Genomic DNA, 17,876 nt, shown 5'->3' with positions numbered 1-17,876 from the left:
ATCATTAATAGTTTCAGTGTTTTTTGTGCTCGGTGGTAGTGACCCACCCTTGGAATTAAGCTTGAGTGGCTTGAAAAATAAAATGCAACAGGAAAGGAAAAAGGGAAAACAAACATTGTTAGGACCTGAGCCTCTGCAAACTCAGCCAAATGTGGCGAGTCGCGTGGTGCCAGACATGCTGACGACCTGGAGGCCGCATGAGCCAGCAGCTCTGTAGCTCTGCCGGACAGTTAACGCGGCTTGTTAAGGCGCGAGCTCCAGAGCGCTCATTTCCTGACTTTGCCCGGAGATGTAAGGGGGAAGCGAAGGCACGTTGGGAAAGGTGTTAAATCTGATCACCTTGTATTTCAGGCAGGAGTGTGAAAAAAAAAAAACTAGAAGTTTAATTGCTGGAGGTGGGAAACACATTTTCAGCAATTCACCCGAAGCGTGAACTCGAGTCTAAAAATATTCTGGGCACAATTTGGTCTGAAACATGATGTCAGTGGCAGAACATGGGCTCCTAGGCTGAATCCAGAGCTGCTGGTGTACAGTGGATTTTTTTGAGCGAGCCGGTGGGAATCTGGTAGCAGCCAGTGAGAGCCAATGCAAAGAGTTTCCCCAGGTCACTCCTTCTCTGCATGGGGCCGTATGAGGAAGGTTTTAAAAGCAGGTTCCGGACCCTGATGCTCCTCCCTCAATCAGACTCCTACGATCCCTTCTTCACATCCACATACCAGTTCAGACACACACACACACACACATATACACACACACACACACACACACACACACATACAAAACAGCTTCTTTTGGGCTCAACATGACAGCATTGCCACACTTTTGATTCAAAAAGGAGGCAAGGACTCAGACGCACCACTCGCAGCAGGCGCAGACATACGGGGAACTGCTACTGTGTCACACACAGATAAGCCATTACAGAGAAACTGCAGATCTGGGACCAGTTGGAAGGACAAAATGGGTGTGTGGACAGCCCTAATTCTGGCCTCGCAGCTGCTACTAAAACTGTGCTTACGCGTGGAAGCTCAGGCTTTGGGTGAGTGTTATTTGAGGTGTTTTAATTTGCTTTTCATGTCAGTCATTTAAAAAGTCATTTCAATTTTTACGAAGTGTGTCATGTGGATTGACGATTCCAGATTGCAACAGCTGTGGCAGCTGCTGGGGATAACAACATTTCAAGAAACATCTTTTTAGGTTTTCTTTTTGTTGTTTAGATTTCAACACACACAAAGAAAGATGTCTGACTTTTTTATATTCTGCACTTTTTTTGACATCCTGGCTGTGATGTAATCCTCCATTTTTATTATCTGTCAAAAAAGATGTAATGGCTCCACCACTAGGTATTTTAACACAGTATGTATGAGTTTAATGCATAATGGATGAAGCAGACACTGTGAAAGAGACTATCATATGCAGACCCAAAGAACACATAGGATTAGACATGGTGGGTGATACTCGCTGAGGTATGAGTAAAATGCTAAATATCCCTGTCACTTGTAGAAGAGATGGGAAAGTCGAATATTTTTTTGTGTCTCTGACAGGACGCAGATAAAGAATAAAAGAAGAAAGAAGTTAGAGTTTTATTCTTCCGTTGAAGTAAAGTCACCCTGCTTTTCATATTCATCTAGCCGGATCTGCTTGATTACTTCGGCTCAGGAGGTTCAGCCTTCTGGCTCCTGTGAATTCAAACAAAGTCCCAGCGAGGTCAAACACATGGGAATAATCAGAGATGATCTGTGCACACTATTGAACTTCAAGTCACACTCTCCCTTCTCTCTCTCTCTCTCTTTCCTCTCTGACACACACCTGCACTCACACACAAATTTGTTCAAGGTCACACACAAACACAGCTGCAGACGACACGTAGAAATATCTGTGTTTTTAGTTTATCGGCTTCTTACAAATCACGGCAGGTGATTGATGGCGTACCTTTCAAGCGCCCAGTAATCCCTACAATCTTTCGGCAAAAGGTGCCTGATGTTATGTATAAAACAAGTCCAGATGAATGGAGTTCATCATCTATCATTTCCCTTGCAAATGGCTTTTTATACGCGTGACGGGAATTCACTGTGTTTATAAGCAGTTAGAACAGTTTCAAGCAGCGCTTAAGTCCGATTTTAGGAACACAAAACAGTCATTATATTCTGTTGAGTTTTGGGGTCATTGATCAATATTAAAGTCTTGAGGATGACTTCACTAAAGATTACTGGAACTTGAAACATATTTTCTACTCTGGGCACAAAGACTCCCTCCTGCTTAAAGTCCAACCTTAAGTGTCACTATTTACAGATATTTTTATAATAACAATGTCTATAATGACGATGTGAAAACGAAGTGAGAGGGTTGTTCATTAAGGGAATTATGAGCTGAATCTGCAGCTCCACTTGGGTTTACAGAGTTTCCAGAGAGTCTCAGTTCATTGTTTAGTTGCATGGGCCCAAACTTTCGTTTTTTGGTTCACTCTCATAGCGTTGATGTTGGGCAGCCGTTCTCTCTAAATACCTATTGCACACCGGCTGCTCAGTATCCAACCCGATATCACACTAAAGCGTGTCATACACCCGTCAGTCCATGACGGGACACCGTGTCAGGTTTTGCCTCGCCTAGGCGTGAAAAATACAAATCCACGAAGTTAGGGTGAGGAAAAGCTTGTGGTTTGAAATCAAGGATTTTACATTCGTAACGTTACATCCGTCAAGTAAGTTACTTCACATGTACGTTACATAAGTTAAAGACGTAGTTATATGTACGTAACTTATTTTAGGCAACTTAAAAGAAATCCACGTTGACTTTTGCTCTCTTATGGACTCTAACACCAGTCTCCTGGGTGACACACCTGTGTGTATGTAGACTTTATCACTGCTTGTACCCCTGGAAATAAAAAACGGACGTATTTGTCATATCTAGGCAAGTCAAAATGTGACACTACCATGTTCCCCTCTAGGGGAGTTTTGGGTGTATTACACTTTCGTGAGATGCGGGACTGCAGCATCAAATTGCAGGAAGACGGTGAACATAGCGAAGCATTGAGCAGCTAAAGAGCCCGATGATAAAGGAGTTGGTGTCGACCAAAAAAAGAGCCAAAAGAGAGGGAGTGGAATTAAATACAAATAAGCAACTAACATATTTGCCATCTCAACTTAAAGACGATGCCAGTTCTGTGTTTTTGTTTCTACTGTCCACATATGTTCAAAAAAAAAAAAAGAGTTATTGCAGATTTGAAATGTTTTTGTCTCAAGCACAAAAATGCAAATGAGAGCATTTTATTCTTGCACTGTTTTGCATCATGAAATATAATGTATCGCTGCTCCTATTAGCCATTACTCATGGCTAAATGTGACTTTAGTGTTTATGTTTACTACACGCTGACGTTGATGATGTAATTCCTTCATCACCGGTAATGTTTGACTTGGTACTTTTAAACATGAAACAATAAATCACAGCTTTCTCTATACAAAACTTCCAGTGTGACACATTTGTTAAGCACTAAAATGAAGAATGCCAACTATTTGCACACTTTCTGGTGATCTGTGACAGATTTATGTTCTGGTGTTAAAGAAAGGACAAGAAACTGGATTGCTTTATGGCTTTCCGCTGAACTGGTTTTATGAAGCTTGAAATCGTAGGTTAATCAGGGGGTGAAATGAGGCACTTTCTCAGGGTCTCTTGTGTAAGATGACCCTTTCCCCCACAAAGCTCCCTGTTCACAAGACTTATGATCACAGGATTCTGTGCTTTATGTGGAAGTGCATGTCTTTGCAGTCTTACAGTTACTCTAAAAACATGAAACAGGGACCACGGTACCTTTCATTTCTTGTTTTGTTTATTTGGGGATTTTCATTCATTGTATCCTATTATAAGATGATGATCTTGATATTAGTGAAAACAAAACACCTTCAAAAGCATCACATTTTTCGCGGAAGTGATGTTGACATATTGATGTAAGCATGTATTTTTGGTGGCTTAGTCCCGTTCAACTGCACTCATCTCAAGCCTCTGTGTTGTGCTGAAATACGCCATGCGCCTGGAAAAACTCAAAGGAGGAGAGAGACAAAAGAAAGACGGAGCGCTCTCATCTGGGGCGATCTTGGCTGAAAACAGCCCGTCTCTGGGAGCAATTTTACTCTCTCATGACACAGGGCGTTGCAGACTGCTTTTATGGTACTTGTGTATTCATGATGTGTGCAGATGGTGGACTCGAGATTCACTGCACATCCTCGTGGCCTGCCCAGCTCCCAAAGTTACTTTATTAAAAGGAGACTCGAACCATGAGCGCAAGTGTTCTGCTCCCGTCTGACGTTTGTCTCGTACTGAGACGCCTGTCAGCAGATACAATATGTCCTAAATTCTGCCACACTTCTGCTTGGAAAAGAAAGCTCAAAAACTGTTTTCTAAGCCAAACTGTTGTTAGTATAGACCTTAAAAAAAAAGTAATAAAACACCATACATCTAACAGTCACAGTACATAACTTTGATTTACTTTGAAATCCAACTCTGTGTGATTTCTCGGAGCCAACTCTGCCTGCCAAGTTATTCCTGCCTGATTGACGTGGTGCCTCGCAAAAGCAACAAACACTGGGTCAACATCATCATCCTCTCGTCGACTCAGGATGTATTTACTCTGCTGTCAGAGCGCGGCGGCCGGTTGTAAATATTCATACCTCATTATCCATTACTCGTGTGCTTTACCACCGCTCTTTCCTATCCTTGTCAACAGTCTATGATCTGCTCACCTCGCCTGATTGCCTGCCAGACCTGCTGCAGGGCGGTCTGATCGGCCAAGGGGTGAATGAGGCTTTTATCCTCGCCTCCTTCAAGTTGCAGCCCAAAACCGGAACCACTGTGTTTGGACTGTACAACCCCAGGGACAACAGCAAGTACTTTGAGTTCACTGTGATGGGGAAGCTCAACAGAGGTAGGAGGACATGAAAGAGGCTCTGGACGTTTAAAGTTGCACCACTCAGTATTTTTATGTAGGTTCAAACATCATAGGGGTTGCCCTAAAACTCCACAGTTCCCTTCCATTAAACAGCATTTTAGTATCATTCAGCTCATTGTTTTGGTTTTAAGGTCTGGAACGTCACTGTTTTGGTTCACTGACAACTTTCACCAACCCAGTTTTCAGTCACAGCTGTTTTTTTAAGAAAAGAAGCTCTACAAACTGACTGCAAGAATCCGTTTTGCTTTGAAGGATTAACATGAGTCTGAGGGATTAGGAACCTTTAACTCTTTAACAGAGTAAGACAGGATCGCTCTCGTTGGTTACAACTGCTTACATAATTTTCTAATTAATTGCCCTTTTTTTTTTTTTTTTTTTTTTGCTCTCGAGGCTTTATTTTACAAAACAATTTGGAGCCTTCTGTACAACTGTGCCAATTTAATGAACACACACATAGCTCTAAGTATTTTACTTATTCATTAAATTTAGATTTTAGTATTTCACCTACTAAACCTGGACTCTACTTCTACATCATTTTGGGCTTAAGTGACTAAAGAGGTCAACAAATTTTGATATTATTCCAGTATTGAAAGAAAGTGCTGACAGTAGGCAGCCGCAGAACGGGCTGCAACGTAATACTCCGAGGTCATTGGGCCCCTTAAATGTACATCCAGGAAAAGTGCTTGTTTTTGCTCCAGTTCTTAATATAATTGTTTGACAACAGCTGCCTTAAATTAAAGTGAGGGAAGCTTTTCTTAATCCTCTGAAAAATCTAAAATAAATCTCAAAGATTAATATCTCAAAATTAGAGGTAAGAAGGAAGTAAAGAAGGAGTCACTCTAGCGTTATGGCTTAAGACATGTTGGTCTGTCGTTCAAACATTTGGTCCATATGGAAATATCACAAAATCTTTTGGGTGGACTTAAATGAAATGGTGTGTATATGTTCAGGCCTAATTAGCATATGTTTGTATGCTAACATGCTAAACAAATATGATGAAAATGCTTAACATCACACAGACACGACCATCTTACGGCAGTAAATGCTCTGCGTAAACCCTTTCTCCTCCGTCTCTGCCCTCTCTTCATCTCTCACGACCTCGTCCTCTCAAAGCTGTGCTACGCTACCTGCGGAGTGACAAGAGGATGAGCTCTGTTACCTTCAACAACCTGGTGTTGGCAGACGGCCAACAACACCGCCTGTTGTTCCACCTGAAAGGGATGCAGCAGCAGGGGCCAGGTGAGGTGGAGCTGCATCTGGACTGCAGGCTGGTGGACACAGTCCGAGATCTTCCTGCCGCCTTCCAGGGCCTGCCAACAGGCTATGGTATGGTGGAGCTAAAGACCATGCAAGCCAGAGAGCAGGTGATCCATCACTTACAACATTTCCATACAATAATAAATATGTTTCTGTCCCAGTAATGGCTCTGCAGCTTTCCAGATGGCTGAGTTGTCCACTTTGGCTTGTTTTTTTTTTCTAACAGGAGGGTTTAAATGAGCTAAAGCTGGTGGTCGGGGACTCATTTGAGAATGTTGCTTCATTACAAGACTGCCATTTCCAGCAAAGAGATGCTGTCCAAACTCTGGGTAAGACTTTTTCTGTGGAAGTAAATGTCTCCCAGAAAAACAATCCTGACTGTAAAACAACAACGGTCAGTGTTTGTCGGGGTGACTCAAGGGACAGGCTCTGAAAAGCCCCCACCTCTGTTTCCGTCCAACACAATAACAGTGCCTTTCTCTTAGGGGTCAACACAAAGCAGCTGTCCAATCAAATGCTTGAGTTAACGAAGGTGATAATTGAGCTGAAAGACGTCGTCATTCGGCAGGTAACTACCTCAAACAGTCCCTATGAGGCCACTTAATCCCTGCCTCCTAAACCCTGACCTCCCTGACAGTCTCCCCAACTGCATATAAACTTGTTTATGTTCGACCCCTTCCAGGTTAAAGAAACCGACTTTCTCAGAAACACCATCTCAGAGTGTCAGGCCTGCGGTAAGATAATCTCCAATAACCGTCAGTCTTTTTCACTCTCCAGTAAATGTTTGGTTTTCATGACTATTTCTGGATAGTTTATGAATAAAACAAATACGCAGGTGATAAAATAAATCTGTTTCCTCTCGTATTTAAAGGTCTGGGTGGTACTGAGGTGGTGAAACCAAGGTGTGCCCCAGGTGTCTGTTTTCGTGAAGACATCTGTATAGAGACAGCGAACGGTGTTGAATGTGGACAGTGTCCTCAAGGGTACACCGGGGACGGTTTCAGCTGTGATGATGTGGACGAGGTAAAGTTTAACTTGTGCTTCTCAATGTGAGAATGTAAGACCTGCAGAGTAACTACAGTTTTACATAGTGTGGCAATCCGGGTTTGTATTTTAGAGCAAGAACTTAGTTTACTGGTTTAATGGCAAGTTCAGACCGAAGAGTCGACAGAAAACTTGAAACTTGCAGCTACCCACAATTCCCCAGTCTGAACCATTCGGAAACCTGCCAGTTTTAACTGCCAGCTTTTCAGGCTTTTTTGCTGCTGGATTTCATTTGTACCATCCTAAAACATGAACGAGGAAACAGTTACCTTTTTAGTAATGATGAAACTGCAAAATGACAGGGTCTTGAACTTAGAGCTGCCCATTGGTACTTTAATGAAACATCCAGGAGACTTACAGATTTATGCAGCGCCCTTGAGACACCCGAGTTTCCCTGTTTAGTCTTTCTTCTGTCTAAGTTTCTGCCATTTCGATCAGCTGCTGACAGTTTATAACTGTGACCAGCTGACTGGCGACATTACAAGCTGAGTTACAGGCGACACCGTCAGCTGGCTGATTCACACTGCTGCAACTTTCCCCTGCAACAGTTTTGTCTCATCGCAAATCTTTGATGTGAACGCAGCTTATGAGATTATCACCACGCTAATGTTAAAATAGATGAAGTTGGCCTTTACTGAATATATACATTTGGCGCATAGCAGCAAGTTCGTTTTGGATCCAGATGAAAAACATTATGAACTAACAGAGTGTGATTAATTACTCCACCTCAGGGGGTGTACTCAAATTACAGCGAACACCTTGGTGCCATTGTATAATAATGATGCCGGAATTTGCAATGCATGTATTTAGTATATAAATATCTGTAAAGTAGGTGTATATTTACTGAATTTGTGTCCCTAATACAGTACATCCCACATACAATATAGCAATAAATACGTTGATTAATCAATAAGATAGCAGTGGAGCTCAACATTTCAAAAGTTTTATAGGAAAAGATAAATAGCTGTCTATTGAGAGGGTACGTAAATTGCAGATTTTGCAGTATTTTTAGACATTTGGTTGTATTCAAGAAAATCTCACCAAAGTGAGGCTGGAATATTTAACGCAGGAACTCATCTTGAGATGCATCTCAATGCATCTTAACCAGAAGGTTGCCATGGCAGGCCTTTTTCTTTTAAACCACTCAGCTGTACCAGTGTAATTTAAGGATCTACAAAGTGTTTTGCTGGGTGACAAGATTTTCCAGACCTCCAAAGGTCGTGAGAGTTCGCAGACATATTTTACCATTCATTTAGGAAACAATCTGTCTGTGGGATCGTTGAGCTTCATGCTGTATATAGACAAAAGCCCCAGGGAAAGATGGAAGTTTAGAAATTTTGTGAAAGCTAAAGAATCACTTTTGCTTTTGGAGGCCCCCATAAGGATAGAAGTACAGGGATGTGTGTGTGCATGTGTGTTTGTCTGTCTGTCTTCTCGTGTTTGCACTGACCTCTTTTCTGAGGACTCTTCCCTTCAGCATTCTCTTTTTTGCATGAGCAGAAGTGTCATCAGACCTAAAAGCTTTCGGGGAGAAGCCCTGTGAGAACCACATACATTTTGCAGCTTCGACAGAGCTCATGTCCTCTTTTCTGCAGTGCCAGTTTAACCCCTGCTACCCGGGAGTGAAGTGCGTGAACATCGCCCCGGGCTTTCGCTGTGATGTCTGTCCGCTGGGCTTCACCGGCATGCCAGTGGAGGGTGTGGGTGTTTTGTTTGCACAGACCAACAAACAGGTAAAAGAGTGGATAACGTATGGATAATATAGAGTAAAAAAAATGAGAATATAAAAGGTGTGCATGCAAATTAGAGACATATAACCTCATTTTGAAGAGAGTTTTTAATGTTAATGTGCTGGGGGAAAGTGGAAATGAGGTAAATGTGTGTTTGAATGTTAAATTTGTTCACAAACTAACCAGTGGGAACTTTGGCAATTCCAAAAAAGACAAAGTATATCAAAAAGTGCATTGGAAACAATAAATAAACTTACACAAATGACCCTGGAGATATACTTACTTTAACCACACCTACAGGGTTGCAAACATAATTGTTCACAAACTTGCCCATGTACTTTGCACGTTACTGGAGGATTCCACAAGAGAGAACACCAGAGAACTAAAAAATATTAACAAAACTTCTGGATTTGCAAGATGTAAACAACAATTTTACTCTTAATCTAGAGGAGTGTACAATATTATTGCTGCTCAACCTGGAAAGAAGCTGCAGCTTTTTATCCCGACCGAAACTGGTTTTAAAGAACCAATGTTCTCAAAGAACCGTGTAACAATTTATGGCAAAATACACACACACACTCAGAGACCAAACTTTATAGAGTCCAAATTATGGGATCAAGAGTCGTGTGGGTATTCATCAGTTCAATAAATGACTTATAAATTCCCTCAGTTTCTACTGGGTAGCACTTCTGAAAAGCATGCATCACTAATTCCAGCTGAGGTAATGGTCGTTGGAATAAGCCATTGAAAATGTGTGAGAATGCTCCACTAGTGTGAGTTATGGCTGTTAGCTGTAAAATAAAGCATTCATTGTTCAATCCTTTATAAGATAATTATAGCCTTCAGCGGATGTGTGGATGTAATGACATAATATGCATCGGGTAGTTAAAAAGTAGCAATGTAATTAATTTCAAGGATCCTCCTAAACAAACATTCAAAACACCCCATGTGTACAAAATACTAACAATGTAATTTGCTACAAGTGTTAATTATGGCAAGCTTAAGCTCCTCTACGGAGCCTTTGGGGATGATATGGCGTCCTCTGTCTGTTTTTTATTCAGTAACTATTACCACAATAAAACGAGCATTTGAAGCATATGGATTACGTTACATTCGACTCATTCTGCACAATTCAGGTCTGCGACGACATTGACGAATGCAAAGCAGCCGACAACGGAGGCTGTACTGCAAACTCAATCTGTCACAACTCTGTGGTAAGACTACTGTGAAATATCATCCTGGGGGACAGTTATTTCATTTGTGTGGCTGTTCGAAGCAGCTCATGTGCAGCTGTCCTGATCCCACACAGGGCTCCTATCAATGCGGCAGCTGTAAGTCTGGTTTCACAGGAGATCAGGTGAAGGGATGTAAGCCAGAGATCAGCTGTGGCAACAGCCTGACCAACCCCTGTGATATCAACGCCCAGTGTATGGTGGAACGAGACGGGTCCGTCTCCTGTCAGGTTGGATTTTACACTCCTCACACATACACCTGTTCACACACTGTATTAAAGCAGAAGTCCAAATGCATTCTGTCTGAGTTTCTGAGCAGTTTCATTTGTCCTGTCAGTGTGGAATTGGCTGGGCCGGTAATGGATACCTGTGCGGGAAGGATACCGACATTGATGGATATCCAGATGAGAAGCTCAAATGCAAGGACGCAAGCTGTAGAAAGGTAAGCAAGGCGCAAATTATCCGAAAATGCCACTTCGCTGTGATAGGCAGGCCATTTTTTTTAAATTTTTTTTATAATCATTTTACTGTCACATCTCTTCACAGGATAACTGCATCTTCGTTCCTAACTCTGGTCAAGAGGATGCCGACAGGAACGGTCAGGGAGACGCCTGTGATCCCGATGCAGATGGTGACGGTATTCTTAATGAGCAGGTTTGTGGGAAATGTTTCTAGAGATGCTTGCAACTGAGGATTTTCCTTTTGAGAAAAAACGACACAGGTTGTGTCCAAAGGACACAAAAACTATTTACCAGCATCTCCAATGCTCAGTAATTAACGTTATATCCTGTGTAAAACTGAAGTGTGAAATCAACAAGTCATGGGAATTGTGTGGTACATTACCTTCTATTAAACTCCAATTTAATTCATCTACACTTTTATCCAAATTAAACTAACAAAATATACTATTTAACACTTTAAACAGACAGTTAATCATCAAACCCGTCCTCTGTCGGTCGACTAATGAATTATTCGACTCTTGGTCTGACCTCTGAAGCACACAGAGACTTACGCAATCACTCCTCAATCCTGTTTTTACCATTTACAAACATATGCCAACTCACATCCACGTGCTGTGAATGAGACCTGTGTTTTCTCTGTGTGTCTCAGGACAACTGCTGGTTGAAGCCCAACCTGGACCAGAGGAACAGTGATAAAGACAGCCACGGCGACGCCTGCGATAACTGCCGCATGGTGGAGAACCCCGACCAGAGGGACACCGACGAAGACGGCAAAGGGGACGCCTGTGATGACGACATGGATGGAGATGGTATGGAGAGATATTACATCACCAACACTGGACGCTCATGTTACGTAACCAACATCACTGAAGGCACTCGTTGCTCGGACTTATTATTCAGCTCTCCTCTTTTATGTTTCCACCAGTAAATTATAGAAGAATCACACTCATCCATATAGATTTTACAGTTAATTAAACAACTCTCTAAATCATGTCTTTTAAATGCATCGCTATGGAGTGGGATGGATGATTTTATAAGCAAGCTGAGGCATGACAAACAGCACTGCAAAAAAAAAAGTCAAAGCCAATAGCGGTCTGACCTCAGAGCAAACACAAGCTTTGATCATCCAGCGGTATGATTACACCTCAAAAAAACCCACAGGACAGGAGATAGTTTTTCTTCCATCACTGCTGCTTGACCTTTACGCATTTCTGGTGCTGCTGCTGCCTTCCCTGCCATGAAAAAAAAAAAGAAAATACCATCTGGGCTCACCCACATCGCAAGTGCAACAGTGCCTCCCAGTGGTGAAATGACAAAGAACAGGCTGTAACATGACTCAGTCGATCATACAAGATTATACACCTCTATTAGGACTCAAGGTTTTTGTGAATTCGTTGAATAAATGTAAATTTCTTCTTCACTTTAATATAAATCACTCAGAGGAAAAACTGATATCAAATACACAGATAAATATGATTGCAGCAACGTAATCAGTTCAAGTAATCAACATGCATATTTGGTAATAATGTTTTGTTTTTGTAATAATGCTCTACTTTCATCATTTATTCATCTGCTGGTGTATTTATGGCTGTTATTCTTGCTTCGTCGATAAAAGGCCAGAAAAATAAAATATGACCATGACAGCTTTCTAAAGCCCAGCGATATCTTTAAATAGCTTGTTTTGTCCGACCACAAGTTAAAAAGCCAAAGATATTCCGTTTGCTGTCACATCAGACAAATAAATTCAACAAATCTCTACAACTGAGAAGCTACGGAGTGTTTGAGGATTTTTAACGGCAAAATGATGAATGTTTTCAATTGTTGCAGATTTATTCTCTGTATAAAACCACTCAGAGGTGGGTTTGGGTGTCAAATGAGGTTAACCAGCTCCTCTGGCTGATTGGTCGGCAGGTCTGAAGAACTTCCTGGACAACTGCCAGCGTGTCCAGAACAGAGACCAGCTGGACCGAGACAGAGACGGAGTGGGAGACGCCTGCGACAGCTGCCCCGACATCCCAAACCCAAACCAGGTCTCTCAGATAAATAAATGCATAAAGTACAAAATACCGTATACTCGTACTGTGTGTTGAGGTATTTGTGCTTTACTTGAGTATTTGTTCCATTACATTTATCTGACTACTACAAGAGTTGATAAGGACATAGAATTCAACACAGTGAGTTGTGTCCTTTCCAACTGCTTACCCTTTAATATATTAGTTATGACAATCTAATAATACCTTTAATAAGAATAGGTCCGTTTCAGGAGTCATTTTACAGCACAACATATGTTTATAAACATGCATGCATTCTGCTGATTATACTTTTTCTTAACCAAGATGTTAAATACAGGACTGTAACTACTGTCTGCTCTCTTTTCAGTCTGATATTGACAACGACCTGGTTGGCGACTCCTGTGACACAAACCAAGACAGGTACCAACACTGTCACAGTGTGCATGTCGTTAACCCGCCGCTCTATTTCGTTATTTATCTCACGTCACCGTGTCACATTCCCACCATAGCGATGGCGATGGTCACCAGGATACCAAGGATAACTGCCCGCTCGTGATCAATAGCTCTCAGCTGGACACCGACAAAGACGGGCTCGGGGACGAGTGCGACGATGACGACGACAACGATGGCATCCCTGACACTTTACCGCCGGGACCAGACAACTGCCGGCTGGTACCGAACCCGGACCAGATTGATGACAACAGTGAGTCTGAACACACCTACTGGAGACACAGACTATCTACTGTAACCTTCAGATATTATTGTTGATATATTTGCACAAACAGCAGCTCGGTGCTCAAAAGATGAATGTTCATAATTTCATCTAAACGTCCACTTTCTCTCGGAACGGAGCCTGGATGACATTTAAGTGCAGTTTCTGAGGCCCAATTTCACGCCCACGCGAATCAAGCAACGACAACCTTGAGTAGATTACACGGCAATTTCGGAGAAAGTAAAAGCACCATTTTGTGTGCTTGAACTCAATTTTATGACACATTGTAACATTACTTGTGTTAAAAGGCTCTCTGAAGCAAATGGGAGTCGAGTGTCAATTCAAATCAAATGGGGCAGAGCTGTTTTTGTTGGCAGTCAGAGTCCAGTGATGCAGAGCAGACTGGACTGAGACCTTCAGGCTGTCCCAAAGATGTTTATTAGACTTGTATGTTCAGCTGCATCCTAATGATGAACCTCTCTCTCTATATATATATATATAGAGGCCTTATATAATAATTTGAATATATATATATTCAAATTATTATATATATATATATATTCAAATTATTATATAAGGCCGATGAAGATGTGGCCTTGCACAAAGCCAGCAGTTCTACATCTATAAATACTCAAAGAAACTGTTTTTGCTTCCAAAAGAATTTCATCAAGATGCACATACCAAGTGTCACATTCATCAAATGAAATTGTTCATGTAGCACACAAGAAAGCTTTTATACTAAAAACCGTAAAATCTGAGACCATTTTCATGTGCAGTCAGAGGTGGTCGGGGTACATTCACTGAATTAATAACCTATTAAAACTCCAGTATGTTGAAGAAGCTCGGCCACTTATTTCCTTCTTTTTAATAATATACACCCTCAGAACTGCACATATTAGAAACCCTGTCACACAGCAGGGTTCAGACCAACCTGAGCTTCAATACAAGTCTATCGAAAAACATTTGATTAAAAGTAAAAAGAGGAAGAAAGGTCTGTTTTCGCCTTTTGGCAACTCACATGATTGAGGGTGTTTTCTATTCAGGTCTTGCACCTCCACAGCTTCTGAACAAAAACATTATTTACTTTTGAAATCACACCTTTTTTTTTTTTTCGGTGAAAAGAGTCGAAAAACTCACTTTTAAAAGGAATTTCTTTTCAATCCTAGTTTTAAAAGGAATGAAAAGAGCTGGTCAATGAACATCTTTTTTTACTTGAATTTAACCCCCCTCTGTTGATCCTCAGATGATGGTGTTGGAGATATTTGTGAGTCTGACTTTGACCAGGACAAAGTGATCGACAGGATCGACAACTGCCCTGAGAATGCAGAGGTTACCTTGACCGACTTCAGGGCCTATCAGACGGTGGTGCTGGACCCTGAGGGCGACGCCCAGATCGATCCCAACTGGGTTGTTTTGAACCAGGTGAAACTTTGCTCTTCTAGCACAAACTAAAATAGTTATTTATATATGTATTAAATGACCATGTGAAAGGAGTCGCTTGTAGCAATTCATCTGCAGAGAATTATCACCTAAATCTGAAGCTTCCTCACAATTTACAACTCATAGTTTTTCTGTCCGGGTTTACCGTTTTGGTTCATTTTAAGCATAAAAAAGCTCTCAAAACCAAACGCACAATATCTGTTGAGGAACAGTTTGTGACAAGTCATTAAACCCAGTGGGCCGTTATGCAGGTAAAATGGCAGATATTTTCCTCAGGAGATGCAGAGAGAGTGATGGATGACTATATTCACTCCAAATAACTTAATGCTGCACTGTAACTGTTGAATATTTACATAAACAACTTTTTGCTCATAAATTTGCCAGATTAATAAAATAAAAAAATAAAAAACGCATTAAACCTCCGACAAAGCTGCATTTAATTAACCTAATGAGCGTTTGGCTATAACAACAAAATTGAAGTGCCAAATTCATTATGACCAACTGTCTCTCTTTCCTAAATAGGGAATGGAAATTGTTCAGACCATGAATAGTGACCCAGGACTTGCTGTTGGTAAGATGTAACATCAGTCAGTATTACACGGTGCTCTCCATTAAGCCCAGTTTAAACATGTATAATGCACTAATTACACTCTCTGATGTCAGGTTACACTGCTTTCAGCGGAGTAGACTTTGAGGGGACGTTTCACGTGAATACAGTTACTGACGACGACTACGCCGGCTTCATCTTTGGCTACCAGGACTCATCGTCCTTCTACGTGGTGATGTGGAAGCAGACCGAACAGACCTACTGGCAGGCGACACCCTTCAGAGCTGTGGCCGAGCCCGGCATCCAGCTTAAGGTGAGAGCACAAGTCGTGTCACGAATCCCCGGAAGGAAGATTCATGCTCATCCTATTTTTATCGTCTGACATATTTTCCACATTTCTCTTTTCTTCTCTCTCTCTCTCTGTGTGTGTGTGTGTGTGTGTGTGTGTGTGTGTGTGTGTGTGTGTGTGTGTGTGTGTGTGTGTGTGTGTGTGTGTGTGTGTGTGTGTGTGTGTGTGTGTGTGTGTGTGTGTGTGTGTGTGTGTGTGCCGCTGCCGCTGCCTCTGCCAGGCTGTGAAGTCTCAATCAGGCCCCGGGGAGCACTTGAGAAACTCACTGTGGCACACGGGAGACACCAACGACCAGGTGCGTCTGCTGTGGAAGGACCCACGAAACGTGGGCTGGAAGGACAAGGTGTCCTACCGCTGGTACCTGCAGCACCGCCCACAGGTTGGATACATCAGGTACGATGAGACGTGTGCTGGATATTTAGAGAAATGCATCACTTCTTCAGTTTCTCGCTGGGAACGACACGAGAAGCTGGATACTACCCTCATATCCATATCATTATATTACACAAGGAATAGTCAGTGTGGTCTGTTAATTAGTGTAGATTTGAACTGTCAGAGTAGCTGCATCCCCCCGTTTCCAGTCTTGATAGTAAGCCAAGTATAAGAATGGCGTCGATCTTTACATTTAAAGATAAGAGATGAAACGTGTCAAAATCCCTCCTCGTTCTGTGTTTAGAGCACGTTTTTATGAGGGAACTGAGCTGGTTGCAGACTCCGGTGTGACTATCGACACGACCATGAGAGGAGGACGACTCGGCGTGTTCTGTTTCTCTCAAGAAAACATCATCTGGTCCAATTTGAAATACCGCTGCAACGGTGAGAAAACACTCGTTCCAATCGCACCATCATACATTATTATTATTTGAATTATTTTTATATTTCTAAATGGGTTAAAATGATAGAAAGCTTCTTTTTTGGGGGGGCTGAATTCCAGTCAGTTTGATTTATGGCATCCCCATCAGCCATATCTGTTGTGTTTAGTGCGAATTAACAAATATTAGCATCATTTCAACTATGATACTGGCACATCATTACATTTGATCTTGTTGCATAAAGACTAAAGCTGTGAAGAGAATTAGTTTGGCCTCACCGGCTTTTACATTCTGCACTCGTTACCTGACACCTGCCTCGTCACTTCCACAGACACCATCCCAGAGGATTTCCAGGAGTTCAGCACTCAGCACGGCGTTGACTCACTCTAAAGTCAAAGACAAAAATATGACACCACATCTATCAAGAGTGAGTCTTTGTGTGGGTGTTGAAGTGTGTGTGTGCCTGTGTGTGTGTGGGCGTCAGAGAAACCGTGAGTGTTTGTGTGTGTCTGCGTATTGGTGTGTACAGTTTCTGTGCATATATGACCGCTATCCTTGTACTGTATGTGCATATTATCATGTCGGACTCCTTTCTCCCAAATGTGTCGTTTCTTTTTAATCGTCTCTCAAAAGACTTGCTGATTCTGAATATTGTAAGTTATAATGAATTTTACCGAACACAACATGAGAACAAGAGAATCCAGTTTTTCCATATATTCCTTCTTTTTTTTCTTGAAATATTTCTGCATAATAAATCTGACATTTTCAAAATAAAAAGGTAATAATGATGAAAACTACATTTTTACTTTTAAACAGTAGTTACATTTGAACATTTTTGCTCACGTCTAGTACGATAATCATTTTATTGCAAACTATAGTTCGCAATAAAAAAGGCCAGATGATGTTTCCTATATATTTTTTTTTTTTAAATCACAAATGGGTTGCATTGTGTGTTAAGCTTTTTGTTTCACTATCAGCTTGTTAATTTGTATTCCTTTTGCGAAAGGATGACCAGTAAGAAGTTTCAAACTTCAGATTCTGCTGTCTGACTTAATATAGATTAACTTAAAGCTTGATGTAACATTGTTTTCTCTTTCCATCATTTGAGCCTCCAGACCTTGTTTATGTCATATCTGTGTAGTCATAAACCTGGTCACAATAAAGGGCTTTAAAATACATGTAAATACTTGTTGATGTTGTGTTTAATTTTGAGAATTCACTTCAAAATGTTCATGATTTTACATTCAGAGGAGTTTCTTTAGCAGCCACCTGCTTACTTGAAGATACCAAACGGCACACAGAATACACTGGACATGCATATGTACCACCAGCGGACCACTT

At 41.5% G+C, this 17,876-nt stretch overlaps 1 protein-coding gene across 1 annotated transcript; it reads left to right on the top strand.

Annotated features, from left to right (window-relative positions):
- Nucleotides 1-857: 857 nt before the first annotated feature.
- Nucleotides 858-17,707, top strand: thbs4b (thrombospondin 4b). Its single transcript, XM_069715686.1, has 22 exons — nucleotides 858-1,036; nucleotides 4,718-4,915; nucleotides 6,053-6,303; nucleotides 6,423-6,525; nucleotides 6,682-6,764; nucleotides 6,879-6,930; nucleotides 7,068-7,219; nucleotides 8,836-8,973; nucleotides 10,107-10,184; nucleotides 10,280-10,432; nucleotides 10,540-10,644; nucleotides 10,749-10,856; nucleotides 11,313-11,472; nucleotides 12,575-12,693; nucleotides 13,043-13,095; nucleotides 13,185-13,378; nucleotides 14,631-14,809; nucleotides 15,350-15,398; nucleotides 15,491-15,687; nucleotides 15,944-16,116; nucleotides 16,400-16,539; nucleotides 16,867-17,707. Exons 1-22 carry the CDS (start codon nucleotides 958-960, stop codon nucleotides 16,923-16,925), a joined length of 2,823 nt encoding a protein of 940 aa, XP_069571787.1. The 5' UTR covers nucleotides 858-957; the 3' UTR covers nucleotides 16,926-17,707.
- The last annotated feature ends 169 nt before the right edge of the window (nucleotides 17,708-17,876 follow it).

This window comes from Brachyistius frenatus, unplaced genomic scaffold (assembly GCF_029030835.1).
Source record: "Brachyistius frenatus isolate BFR_SWC_R1_liver_20210118 unplaced genomic scaffold, ASM2903083v1 Contig_146, whole genome shotgun sequence".
Classification (NCBI taxonomy): domain Eukaryota; kingdom Metazoa; phylum Chordata; class Actinopteri; family Embiotocidae; genus Brachyistius; species Brachyistius frenatus.
The sequence above is the reverse complement of the archived record's forward strand: the minus strand, read 5'-3'. Positions and strand labels throughout refer to the sequence as shown.